Source organism: Chelonia mydas, chromosome 20 (genome assembly GCF_015237465.2).
Source record: "Chelonia mydas isolate rCheMyd1 chromosome 20, rCheMyd1.pri.v2, whole genome shotgun sequence".
In the NCBI taxonomy this organism is placed as follows: domain Eukaryota; kingdom Metazoa; phylum Chordata; order Testudines; family Cheloniidae; genus Chelonia; species Chelonia mydas.
This window is the reverse complement of record NC_051260.2, coordinates 14,285,722-14,299,040: the sequence shown is the minus strand read 5'-3', so window position 1 is coordinate 14,299,040 and position 13,319 is coordinate 14,285,722. Positions and strand designations below refer to the sequence as shown.

Sequence of the window (13,319 nt, the reverse complement as noted above, 5' to 3'; positions counted from 1 at the left end):
ACGAACAAATTTATTTGAGCATAAGCTTTATTTATTTGAGCATAAGCTTTCGTGAGCTACAGCTCACTTCATCGGATGCATTCAGTGGAAAATACAGTGGGGAGATTTATATACACAGAGAACATGAAACAATGGGTGTTAGCATACACACTGTAATGAGAGTGATCAGGAAAGGTGAGCTATTTCCAGCAGGAGAGCAGGGGGTGGTGGTGGGGGGGGACCTTTTGTAGTGATAATCAAGGTGGGCCATTTCCAGCAGTTGACAAGAACGTCTGAGGAAGGGTCAGGGGAGGGGGGCGGAATAAACATGGGGAAATAGTTTTACTTTGTGTAATGACCCATCCACTCCCAGTCTTTATTCAAGCCTAAGTTAATTGTATCCAGTTTGCAAATTAATTCCAATTCAGCAGTCTCTCCCTGGAGTCTGTTCTGGAAATTTTTTTGTTGAAGAATTGCCACTTTTAGGTCTGTAATCAAGTGACCAAAGAGACTGAAGTGTTCTCCGACTGGTTTTTGAATGTTATAATTCTTGACGTCTGATTTGTGTCCATTTATTCTTTTACGTAGAGACTGTCCAGTTTGGCCAATGTACATGGCAGAGGGGCATTGCTGGCACTTGATGGCATAGATCACATTGGTAGATGTGCAGCTGAATGAGCCTCTGATAGTGTGGCTGATGTGATTAGGCCCTATCATGGTGTCCCTTGAATAGATATGTGGACACAGCTGGCAACGGGCTTTGTTGCAAGGATAGGTTCCTGGGTTAGTGTTTTTGTTGTGTGGTGTGTGGTTGCTGGTGAGTATTTGCTTCAGGTTGGGGGGCTGTCTGTAAGCAAGAACTGGGCTGTCTCCCAAGATCTGTGAGCGTGATGGGTCGTCCTTCAGGATAGGTTGTAGATCCTTGATGATGTGTTGGAGAGGTTTTAGTTGGGGGCTGAATGTGATAGCTAGTGGCGTTCTGTTATTTTCTTTGTTGGGCCTGTTCTGTAGTAGGTAACTTCTGGGTACTCTTCTGGCTCTGTCAGTCTGTTTCTTCACTTCAGCAGGTGGGTATTGTAGTTGTAAGAACGCTTGATAGAGATCTTGTAGGTGTTTGAGGGGTTGGAGCAAATGCAGTTGTATCGTAGAGCTTGGCTGTAGACAATGGATCTTGTGGTGTGGTCTGGATGAAAGCTGGAGGCATGTAGGTAGTCATAGCGGTCAGTAGGTTTCCAGTCACAGCAAACCTGGTGGCTGAACTTTGTGACTTTGTCCTCACCCATAACTATTTCACATTTGGGGACAATGTATACCTTCAAATCAGCGGCACTGCTGTGGGTACCCGCATGGCCCCACAGTATGCCAACATTTGTATGGCTGACTTAGAACAATGCTTCCTCAGCGCTCGTCCCCTAATGCCCCTACTCTACTTGTGCTACACTGATGACATCTTCATCATCTGGACCCATGGAAAAGAAGCCCTTGAGGAATTCCACCATGATTTCAACAATTTCCATCCCACCATCAACCTCAGCCTGGACCAGTCCACACAAGAGATCCACTTCCTGGACACTTCGGTGCTAATAAGCGATGGTCACATAAACACCACCCTATACCACTCTCCTGCTGGTAATAGCTCACCTTACCTGATCACTCTCGTTACAGTATGTATGGTAACACCCATTGTTTCATGTTCTCTGTGTATATAAATCTCCCCACTGTATTTTCCACTGAATGCATCCGATGAAGTGAGCTGTAGCTCACAAAAGCTTATGCTCTAATAAATTTGTTCGTCTCTAAGGTGCCACAAGTCCTCCTTTTCTATTTGTATATTAGTTAATGTCACAGCACGGTTAGTAGCTACCTGGGAGTCTATGAAAAGCGATAAGTGATGTTAACAAACATACAAGTATCACTTTTCACAGATAGCTAGTAAGTCTGCTGTGACAAGGGATACTTGCATGTTTGTTAATATCACTTTTCTCACCAAGCCCCAGGACCCATTAAGCCCTGGATTGGGGGGATGGGGGAGCTGAAAGGGGAGGCAGCGGGGGCCCAGGGCAATGCGGGGGATGGATGCGAGGCCAGGAAGGTAGCAGGGTCTGGGGGGGGGGGAGTGATGAGCCCCACTGTCGTGTGGCCAGAGCCAGGACCCAGTGTCTGCTGCCATGTGGCTAGGGCCAGGGCCCAGTGCCCGCAGCCAGAACCTGGAGCTGGAGACAGGAACCGCGTGGCCGGAGCCAGGGATCGGAGCTTGCTGCTGTGCGGCTGGAGTCTGGGACTAGAGCCAGGGGTCAGCGCCTGCTGCCACCCAGCTGGAACCAGGAGCTGGAGGCTGAAGCCCGGCAGCTGGAGGCCAGGGCCGCGTGGCCAGAGCCGGGGGGCTCAGAACCCGCTGCCCCGCGGTCGGAGCCCGGGGCTGCATGGCCAGGTTCCTGGAGTCCCACCACTGGAGCCTGTCGCCCAAACCCCCTCCCTCCAACGTGGGTTAAGAACTCACCTTGCTCCTGCAGCGTTGTTCCCCACCTGTCTCCAGAGTCGGGGCGGGGCGGCGCATCCAGGAGCAGCAAAGGTGGGGGAGGGGGTTGCAATTCTTTGCCCCCCCATCACCGCCCAGGAGGCCTTCGTGGCCTCACACAAAGCCCCTGGTGGCCGCATGCAGCCATGGTGGCCGCATTTGAGAAACGTAAACAAACCGGCCCTGCCCGCCAGGGGCTTTCCCTGCACAAGTGGCCGAACAAGTTTGGGAACCCCTGCTTTAGGGAGTGTCAACCTTTCCCCAAGAAAGCTGACTTGCTAGCCCTCCTGATCCCACTGGGTATGTCTACACTGCACAGGAAGCCCAGGTCTGTGGGATCCAGGCTTGTGGACTCAGTGTTTCCCAGCCCGAGCTTGACTGTCCACACTGCATCGTAAGCCAGTTGCTGGACTCGGCTCGCACTGTATGACACAGGCTTTCCGACTCGGATCTATGGCTTGAGTTGCGTCCACACAGTAAAATGACAGGGCTTGGACCCAAGTCACCGCAGACCTTGGGCTCTGACCCAGCCCCCTAAAAGGGGTCTAGGTGTGGAGTGCTTGCTGACCTGGGACAGACTGATTTGTGCATAGAAGAAAGGGGGGCTTGGGCTCAAACCTGAATCAGAGCCCAGGCTTGGGGTACGTCTACACTGTGATTATAAAACCCCGGGCAGTAAGTCTCAGAGCCTGGCCCAGCTGACTCGGGCTTGTGGGGCTCGGGCGGTGGGGCTAGAAATAGCAGTGTAGACGCTCAGGCTGGACCCAGGGTTCTGAGACCCGCCCCCAACCCGAGCTCAAATAACTACACTGTAATTTGCCAGCCCTGCAATCCTGAGTCAACAGACCTGGGCCAGCCTCGGCCGTGCCATGGGTCTATGACTGCAGTGTAAACATGCCAGAATGTACAGTGTAGACAACATACTCAGAGATCCAGAAGAAAAATACCGTCTATTAAAGGGCTCTTTAATCAATTGAAGAAAGGATCATCAAGAACCAGCGGCTGGAAGGGAAAAGCCAGACTCATTCAAATTAGAAACAAGGCACCAATTTTAAACAGTGAGGGGGTGGGAATCATTGACAGAAACTCCCCAGGGAAGTGGTGGATTCTCCATCTCTTGAGGTCTTCAAATACGGAAGTGGTTGGGCTCAAGACACGGTGACGGGGTGAAATTCTCCGGCCTGAGCTCTACGGGAGCTTCGATTGGATGCTTGAATGGTCTCGTCTGGTCCCAAAATCTGTGGATCTGCGAAGGCCGCGTTCTCACTGCACGTGAGACGTGCCTGCTGTGTCTCTGAGGCTCTGGTGCTGCAGCCTGTGTGTGGTTTTTCTTTTAGATCTCGCATCCTGTCGAGGTTGGGCCGCTCGCTCAGTTTCTGTTCTGCTGGGGCGTGGAAGAGGAGCTGGGGCCGGCAGCTTTGTCTGGCTTTCACAGAGCTGAATGGTTGGGTGCGGGTGTCACGTAGTGGCCGCGTGCTACGATGCTGCTGTACGTCATGGGGGACGAAGGCTTCATGGTGACAGGGGTGGAGGCTCAAACTTCAGAGCTGAGACTCAGGGACGGGGTGGTGCAAAGGTTAGAACACTTGCTGCCCAGCTGCTCTAATGGCCCTGCTTTGCTACAGGTTTCCAGTGTGACCTTGGGCAGATCTCTCTGTGCATCTGCTCCCCTAGCTGTCAGATGGGGATCATAGCACTGCCTTATCTCCCTGGATGGTGTGAGGATTAATACAGATTAAAGAGAGTCAGGTGCTCAGATATTGTGATATTTGGGGCCACAAAGGTCTGATAGTATGAGGCAGTGTGGTCTAGTGGTTAGACCATTGAACTGGGAGACCTGTGTTCTAGTGCTAGCTTTGCCGGTGACTGTGGGCAAATCATATTGCCTCCCCATGACTCAGTTTTCCCCTCTGTAAAATGGGGATAACAAACCTGGCTTCCTTTGCAAAGAGCTTTGAGATGAAAAGCGCTAGATGATACTATTATTGCTATAGGTCATCCTCTGACACCAGTGCAACGGCGGAAATGCCATTTCCTGTTGGCAGTATAGGGCCTATGACACACACACACACACAGTTGACCCAGTTCTGATTCCATCCAGGAAGAGGTTGGGGTGCACGTGTAATCAGCGTGTGTTATGTGTCCCCCATTCTGTGCCTGAGCCACAGAGACAGTGGGTTGGTTAGAGCTGCAATGAAGCTGCTTGTGGAGCGGAAGCTGGAGAGACTCATGCTGAAAGCTGTGGAGATCCCCTGGTTCAGTGTCTCCTGGGCTGTCTACTCAGCAAGCTGTCTCCTATTTGCCTGGCATTTCCAACTATGGATGGATGGTCTCCTTACCTATGTGCCACGGTCTAACATTTGTTAGTTTTGGACTAATAGCTGCTTCTGGGTTCTCTCCCCAGCTTTGAGAGGGGAGTGTTGTGTTTAGAACAGGCTGGGCTAGGAGTCAGGACTCCTGGGTTCTAAATCCAGTTCTGGGAGGGGAGTGGCATCTAGTGGTTAGAGCAGGGTGCCTGGGAGTCTGGATTCTATTCCCATTTTTGCCACTGACTCACTGCATGACTTTAAGCACATTGCTTCCTCGCCCCCACCTCCTGTGCCTCAGTTTCCCCCTTTATACTATACAGCTTCTCTGTGTGACCTTGGGCAAATCTCTGTGCCTCAGTTCCCATCTGTACAACAGGCACAACAGCCCTGCTCTGCCATCCAGTGGTGTTGTGAGAGTAAATGCAGTAAAGATTGTGAGGTGCTCGGACATGACAGGGGTGGGGGACAGATAAGCACCTAGGGAAGAGAACTAGTAGTTTACCGGGCTTTGGGGAAATAACATAGGAACTGCCAGACTGAAAAAGTTCTTTGGGGCAGAGACTGTCTCTTTTGTCTATGTTTGTACAGCGCCTAGCACAATTGGCACCTGATCTATGACTGGGGTTTCTAGCACTACCGTAATACACCTAATAAATAATGTACAGTGCCTAGCACAATGGGGTCCTGGTGCAGAAATGGGGTTTCTAGCACTGCCATAATAAACCTAATAAATAACAATAATAGTCAGACTCAGAATCCATCTAGTCCCCTATTCTGCCTCAGACAGTGGCCAGCACCACATGCTGCAGAGACTCAGGTGGGATAATCTCCCCTCAGGAAAATCTTCTCTTAATCCCCAATAGTGAGGGGTTGTTTTGTGCCCTGATGCTTTTCTCTCTCTTCCAAAACATTTAACATTTGCTGGTCTAACTCTGGATCTCCTTGTTGTCCAGGTAAACAGCCAATTCCCCTTTGAATCTTGGCGAATTCTTGGCCATCGCAGTGTCCTGTGGCAATGAGTTCCACTGGCTAATCACCCGTGTTGTGGAAAAAGCACTTCCTTTGCCACTGTTCAATTTCATTCAAAGGGGCCACTTGTGCTGGTAGCCCGACAGGCAACCAAAAGCTCCCCCTCTGTTTTCTCTAGTTGTCAGACTTGATCAAATTTGTCCCTTCTGGTTTTATAATCTATGAATTCCTTATTCTGTATCCGTATATTTGTCTCCTGTTCGCTTCAATCTCTCTTCATAGGAGAGTTCTTCCAGGCTCCTGATCATTCCCGTCGCCCGTCTCTGAAGCCCCCCATCCATGCACTAGGCTTCATGGTCAGTGCTAGTAAATCCACCTCCCTGCTGCCTCTCAGTGACTTTTGTGACAGTGACACCCTCCCCGGAGCTGTCTCCCATGAACTCTGCTGAGCAGGGAAAAGGGAAAGGCTCCCCCGGCACGCCTGAGAGCGTGTCAAATAGTCTTGGCCAAGGAGGAAGTGGAGAGTTTTGTGCTTCCTCCCAGACAGGCCAGTCTGAGGTGACATAACCTGCACCGCAGATCAAATGGCTCGAGATATCCCACAGAGCTTATCACTGCGTCTTTCTCCACCCTGCCCTGCCCCCTTTAAGAGGCTTTAAGGTGCCTGTGGACCATTGAGTGCCCAAGCACACCCACACCCTCCCTGGCCCCCTTGTGGCCTTGACTGGAGTAGGGTGCCACCTTTCTAATGGCTGGTAACCGGACCCCCAAGGCCCCGCCTCTTTCCACAAAGCCCCGCCCTGCTCCACCTCTCCCCCCCCTTCAAAAAGCAGGACCTCAGGGCTTGTCAAATGGCACCCGGACACACAAGCTGAAACCTGGACTGTCCGGTTGGCAGCCCTAGATTGGAGTCACTTGGGGCTTTGGCTCATGAGGCAGCCGTCTTGGAGAGCCATCCGGAGCCACGGAGCGAGTTAGGCCCCACCGTACGCACCCCCCAAAACTCACTTCCCTTGCTCCCCAGCCAGCCCCGACGCTCCAGCTCTGTCTTAGGGAAAAAGGCAGGCGGTCAGCGCCGCAACCTTTGCCTGGCAGGATCAGCGCGCTGGGCACCGTCTGCAGGGCTGCCATGTCAGGCTGCGGCCCAGCGACATCGTTCTGGGTCTGGAATAGTCCCTTAGTGTCACCTCGGTGTTGCTGGATCGAGCCGAGAATTATTATTTATCGTGTTTATGGCCGTGCCTGGGAGCCCCAGTCTCGGACCGAGACCCGATGTGCCAGGTACTGTACAAACACAGAGCAAAGAGAAGGTCTTTGTTCCACAGAGCTCACAATTCAAGTAACCCTAAATAGAACGGTGCCGCTGCATGTCTGGGCCTGGAGAACTGCCCCAGAGTTCGGGGACAAGGTCGGGAGCATTTCCTGCCACTGAACTGCTGGGTGACCTTGGGCAAGTCGCTTCCCCCCTCGGGTCTCTGTTTCCCCGCCTACCCTTTGTCTATTTAGATTATAAACTCTTCAGGGCAGGGACTGTCTCTTACTGTGTCTGTGCAGCGGCCAGCACAATGGGGCCCTGATCTCGGTTGGGGTCTGTGCAGTGCCCGGCACAATGGGGTCCTGATCTTGGTCGGGGTCTGTGCAGCGCCTGGCACAAGGGGGCCCTGATCTTGGTCGGGGTCTGTGCAGCGCCCAGCAAAATGGGGCCCTGATCTCGGTCAGGGTCTGTGCAGCGCCCAGAACAATGGGGCCCTGATCTTGGTGGTGGTGGTGGGGGGTCTGTGCAGTGCCCAGAACAATGTGGGGTGGCGGGGGGGACTGATCTCACTTAGGGATCTGTAGGTGCTACTGTAACATGAATAAATAATAACAATAATAAATAACCGTTCTTGAGAAGTGAGTGGGTGTCCCCACCTGGCCTCTGAGTAGCTCCGGCGTTGGTTTTGTGGTGCTTTCCCCATCACAGTGGCAGGGGGCACTCTGGAAGCAGGAGTTTAACATAGATTTATATTGCCCTTTTCAATCCAAAGATCCCAAAGTCCTTAAAATCATGTGTACAGAAGAAGCCCAAGAATGTGAATGTCTTGGGTTAGTGGGGAGCACCCAAAGCCCCCAGATAATTGGTGTGCTGTTTGTAGCGATATATTGTGCTTGAAAGAAGATCTGTGTCCAGGAGGGTTCTCCTTATCTGTTTGCAGAGACAGCTGCTGGGCAGCTTCTGTTCTGTGTTGCAGTCCAGGTGCCGGGTGTTACAAAGGGGCTTTGTGTGTGAGAGACCCTGCATCTCTGAGTACATGTTCATCTCGCTTTCATGGAGACTTTACATTGGTTCTTTCTTGCTCTCCGGAATAAAAGCTCCCTGGACAGAGACATTCCTGGTTTTTTCTTTTTGTACTTTGGGAAAGCCACACATTTGGGGATTGAGGTCAGCTGGCCCAGCAGGCTTTGGGGCTGGGAAAATCCTGGGAAGATCCCCAGCCTGCTGCTCATTTTAACCCAGGGCATGGAAACCCCTAGGGTTTAGCACCAAGGGGTCATATTTGCTGAGCATTCAGCAGCTCCCCTGGCAGTGGGAGTCTCCATTGTGCTCAATGGGTGGTTTCAGAGTAGCAGCCGTGTTAGTCTGTATCCGTAAAAAGAAAAGGAGTACTTGTGGCACCTTAGAGACTAAGAAATTTATTAGAGCATCTCCCAGGGCAACGCTGGATTCCCAGAGCCTCGGGGAGTTCCAATCCGGGTTCTGTGGGTCCAATCCACCCTCGCTACAGTTCTGTTGCCATCCCTGCAATTGTCCATCTTGTCCCCTGATGTAGCACGCCCCTCTTTCCCCTTACAGGTGATCGAGACCTTGTCGATTCTCTCATGGACTCAGATAGCTCAATCCAAAGGGATCATGTAAGTATGGATGGTGACGCACCCCAGTTGAGTGCTACAGCAAGGAATTTGAATATGCATGAGAGGGGTGGCTTCATTTCTCTTTGGAATGTGCTGGTGGGTGGGATAATCAGCCTGGTAGTTCATTAATATCACCTGGCCTCTCCTTGCTGGGAAGGATCCTAGTTTATGGTCCAAATCAGGCAGCCTACATGGGTCTAGAATCCACGAGCCAGGGATCCAGAGTCCTGCACTGGGTGATATCGAGGGTAGGAATTTTCCAGCAAATCATTTTTTCATCCAAAAATGCTGATTCGTTGACACCAAAACTGGCCGTGAAAGAGGGACAGGTTGGCCAAATTCTTCCTGACACGGAAGAAAGTTTTGAGATGGTCAGAATGTGTCGTTTGGACATTTTCAAAATGGAAAAATCCCGGTTCCCCAGTTGGAAACAACTTTTCATTGGGAGATTGAAGCTAATTAGATGGGTAAAACAGAAAAGGATTTAAAAAAAAGAGAATAAATTGGCCAGTCTGAACAAAACTGGGGTTGAAAAGATTGAAATGAAACATTTCAGTGCACCAGAAATGAAAAAAAAAAAATTAGTTTTCTCAATGCGGGACTAGTTTCAAGATTGAAGCCTTTTGCCCCCAATTCAATATGGAAAAAATTTTCAACTCTTATTCACAGGATGGGAAAACCGTTCCCCACCAAACCCATCTGAGGGCCTAGTCCTACCTCCTAGACCTTCCCCTCAATTAGAAGTTATCAGCTGTGGTGGTCAAGTGGTTAGTAAATGGCCACCTTGGTTGACTGTGACATCTGTCCAAGTTTGCCCACGGACAGTCTCTTGAGTGATCCCTTCTGGCTGATCAGCTCCATGAGAGGGGCAGGGATGCAGGCAGCCCTGTGCCGCTGGGACATGGGGGCAGCCAGGGTAAAACTGAGGGGAGAAAAGGCCAGAGAGACGAACCCTCCTGGAGAGGAGACGGTCGCGAACGAGGCTTGCCCGCTTTATAACCTGATCATGAGCTGGCTCCGTCCTCTTTCAGCCCCTTCCCCACCGAGGACAGCGTCGCGGACAATGACATTTACGGCGACCTTTCGGATCAGATTGAGTAAGTGCCCCCTGCGTCTCCACCAAAAGCCATAGGGCGTGACCTGGAGAGAGCATTGGCTTGGCAGTCGAAAGGGTCCTGTTCCCTGCTTTTCCACTGGGCGACTCTGCCTCTGTAAAATGGAGGCCATGCTCTTGAGTTTGTCTTGCCTGTTTATTCTGCAAAATCTTCGGGGCAGGGACTTTCTCATTACGCGTCTGTGCAGTGCCCCCCACGGTGCTTAATATGTAATGAAAAAGGTGCTGGGACTCAAGTCATTTTTTTAGATTCATAACGGATGCGGCAAGCCCGGAGGTGCCGGGGCTACGCACTGCCAAGCCTGGAAGTGCCGGGGCTACGCACTGCCAAGCCCGGAGGTGCCGGGGCTACGCACTGCCAAGCCCGGAGGTGCCGGGGCTCTGCACTGCCCAGCACAGGGGGGGCCCCAAACTTGGTTGGGGTCTGTGGAGCGCCTGGAACAATGAGGGCCCTGATCTCACTTGGAGTCTGTGAGGTGTCTGGCACAACGAGGGCCCCCATCTTTCTGGGGAGTCTGTGCAGTGCCCGAGACAACAGGCCCTGATCTCAGTTGGGGTCTGTGCAGCGCCTGGCAAAATGGGGGCCCTGATCTCAGTCAGGGTCCGTGCAGAGGGTTGCCAACTTTCTAATAGCACAAAACCGAACATCCTTGCCTTGCCCCTTCCCCAAGGCCCTGTCCCTTCTCTGAGGCCCTGCCCCCGCTCACTCCATCCCCCCTCCCTCTGTTGCTCGCTCTCCCCCACCCTCGCTCACTCCTTTTCACCAGGCTGGGGCAGGGGGTTGGGGTGTGGGAGGGGGTGAGGGCTTCGGCTGAGGGTGCAGCCAGGGTCGAGGGCTTCAGGGTGTGTGATGGGGCTCCAGGCTGAGGCAGGGGGTTGGGGTGTGGGACGGGGGATGGGCTGGGGGCTGAGGGTGCAGGCTCCGGGGTGAGGCCAGAAATGAGGGGTTCAGGGTGCAGGAGGCGGCTTCGGGCTAGGGTGCAGGAGGAGGTGTAGACTCTGGCTGGGAGTGTGGGCTCTGGGGTGGGGCCAGGGATGAGGGGTTTGGGGTGCAGGAGGGGGCTCTGAGCTGGGGCAGTGGGTTGAAGTGCGGGAGGGGGTGTGGGGTGCAGGCTCCAGGAGGAAGTTTGTGCGCAGGAGGGGGCTCGGGGCTGGGGCAGGGGATTGGGGTGTGGGAGGGGGTAAGGGGTGCGGGCTCCGGGTGGTGCTCACCTCAGGTGACTCCCAGAAGTGGCTACATGTCCCTCGGCTCCTAGGTGGAGGTGCGGCCAGGCGGCTCTGTGCACTGCCCCCGTCCACCGCAGGTGCTGCTCCCACAGCTCCCATTGGCCGCAGTTGCCAGCCAATGGGAGCTGTGGAGCTGGCACTCAGGGTGGGGGCACCACACAGAGCCCCCCTGGCAGACCCTACGTCTAGGGGCCATAGGGACATGCGCGAAGCAAGGTAAGAAGCCTGCCAGCCCTGCCAATCGGACCTTTAATGGCCCAGTCAGTGGTGCTGACCGGAGCTGCCAGAGTCCCTTTTTGACCAGGTGTTCCGATCAAAATCCAGACACCTGGCAACCCTAGCAACACCTGGCACAATGGGGGCCCTGATCTCAGTTGGGGTCTGTACAGATATTAATCATTGGGTGCTGAGGAACCCTTGGGGGAGCTCATCACTTCTGAGAATCAGACCACTTATTTAGGTGCCTAAATATTGAATTTTGGCCTGTGAGTTGGAACATCTGGACTGTTCTGCAAGATAAGGGTTCAGACCCGGTGCAGGGCACTGAGCTTCCTTCTCGCTCTCAACTCCCCAGTGACACGGTGGAGGAAGATGACGACCTGTACGACTGCGTGGAGAATGAGGAGGCAGAAGGAGATGAAATCTACGAAGACCTGATGAGGTCGGAGCCGGTTGTCATGCCAGTAAGTAACAGGAAGGGTACGTTTCTGAGTCCCTGCTGCTGGAGTGGGATGTACCCCGAAGGTGGCTCGAGGTATTCAGCATATGGAGATATCCTAGGACTCCTGGGTTTCATTCTCTGGGGAGGGGAATGTGAGCTAGTGGTCAAACCAAGGGCTGGGAGTCAGGACTTCTGGGTTCTGTTCCCAGCTCTGGTAGAGGAGTAGGATGTAGAGGTTAGAGGAGGAGGAGGGGATGGCAGTCAGGACTCCTGGGTTCCATTCCCAGCTCTGGAAGGGGAGTGGAGCCTAGGGGGTAGAGCAGAGAGGAGTGGGAGTCAGTACTCCTGGGCTTTGTTCCCAGCTTGGGAAGAGAGCTGGAGTCTAGCGGTTAGAGTAGAGGGGGCTTTGAGTCTGGACCCCTGGGTTCGATTACGAGCTTGGGGAGGGCTGTGGGGTCTCCAGCTGGGCATCTGGCCCCAGCGGTTAAGGTTACTGAATGGCAGGTATCTGCACTGTGTCTTCCTGCAGCAGAAGATGACAGAGCTGGATAAGCGGAACTGCTGCCTTCAAGAAATCAGGCAGACGGAGGAGAAATACACAGACACACTAGAATCAATCTACCAGGTATGGCAGGTGGGCGGCCCACCAGTCCTGCCATCTCTGCTGGCCACTCGGCCCGCTGGGGGTGCAGACCGTTCCCCCGTGACATAGGCAGGGGTATGGCTGGGATGATTTAGTTGGGGATTAGGTCCTGCTTTGAGCAGGGAGTTGGACGAGAACCTCCTGAGGTCCCTTCCAACCCTGATAGTCTATGATTCTATGATTCTATGACATGGTGAACAAGGGGGCTCATCTTAGTTTGGCTTCCCCTGCCCCCTTAATGGGAGGGCTGTGTGGGCGGCAGGAGCTGGGGGGACACCCTTGAAAAGGCCAGGTTGGCATGAAAGAGGGTCAGAGCCCATGTGGGCAAAGGTCACCGTGGTGCTACTTGAGGCGGTGACTACAGAGTGTATAGCCCTTCCTAGCCCTTTAGTGACTGCACCATATGTAGCCATGTAAAAGCATTCTACCACCTACAGCTCAGGCAACAGAATGACCAGCTTTTAGCTCCATATGCTGCAGGTTCAGGCCCCAGAGACAACCTCCCCACCATGGGGGATGAGTCCGCTAGTTCTCGCTGTACCTAAGGAGAAGAGGAGCTTTCCCCTAGAGCCGGTAGAAAAATGCCGGGGGTTCTGCAAAACGTTTAATTGAGAACACAGTTTTCAGTGACCAATTTTGATTTTACATCAAAAACCTGAAATGTTTTTGACGAAAAAATGAAAAGAAACGAAACCACCTCCAAGAGATTTGGTCCAAAGCTGGACGTTTTTCAGTTTTCTGACCCAAAAAAGAAAAATCAAAAATGTTGGAGGCAGGCAGGCGCTTTCTGTGAAAATAGAATGATTCCAAGCCTACAAAGGCCCATGGTGATCATCTAGTCTGACCTCCTGAATGACACAGGCCAAAGAACTTTCTCAAAAATAATTCCTAAAGTAGATCTTTTACAAAAACATCCAATTTTGATTTAAAAAGTGATGGGAGAATCCACCACAACTCTTGGTCAATTGTTTCAATGGTTAATTACCCTCCCCGTTAAAAGTTTACGC

At 52.7% G+C, this 13,319-nt stretch overlaps 1 protein-coding gene across 4 annotated transcripts in view; it reads left to right on the top strand.

Annotated features, from left to right (window-relative positions):
* Positions 1–13,319, top strand: part of VAV1 (vav guanine nucleotide exchange factor 1) — a 57,206-nt gene that overhangs the window by 20,099 nt on the left and 23,788 nt on the right. For 2 of the 4 annotated variants that reach the window (XM_037888026.2, XM_037888027.2), the window contains exons 3-6: positions 8,609–8,667; positions 9,699–9,764; positions 11,583–11,691; positions 12,199–12,294. In XM_037888026.2, the coding sequence (XP_037743954.1) occupies positions 8,609–8,667; positions 9,699–9,764; positions 11,583–11,691; positions 12,199–12,294 (330 nt within the window). The remainder of the gene's footprint in view (positions 1–8,608; positions 8,668–9,698; positions 9,765–11,582; positions 11,692–12,198; positions 12,295–13,319) is intronic. The other 2 variants (XM_043532862.1, XM_037888028.2) reach the window with 1 other exon arrangement.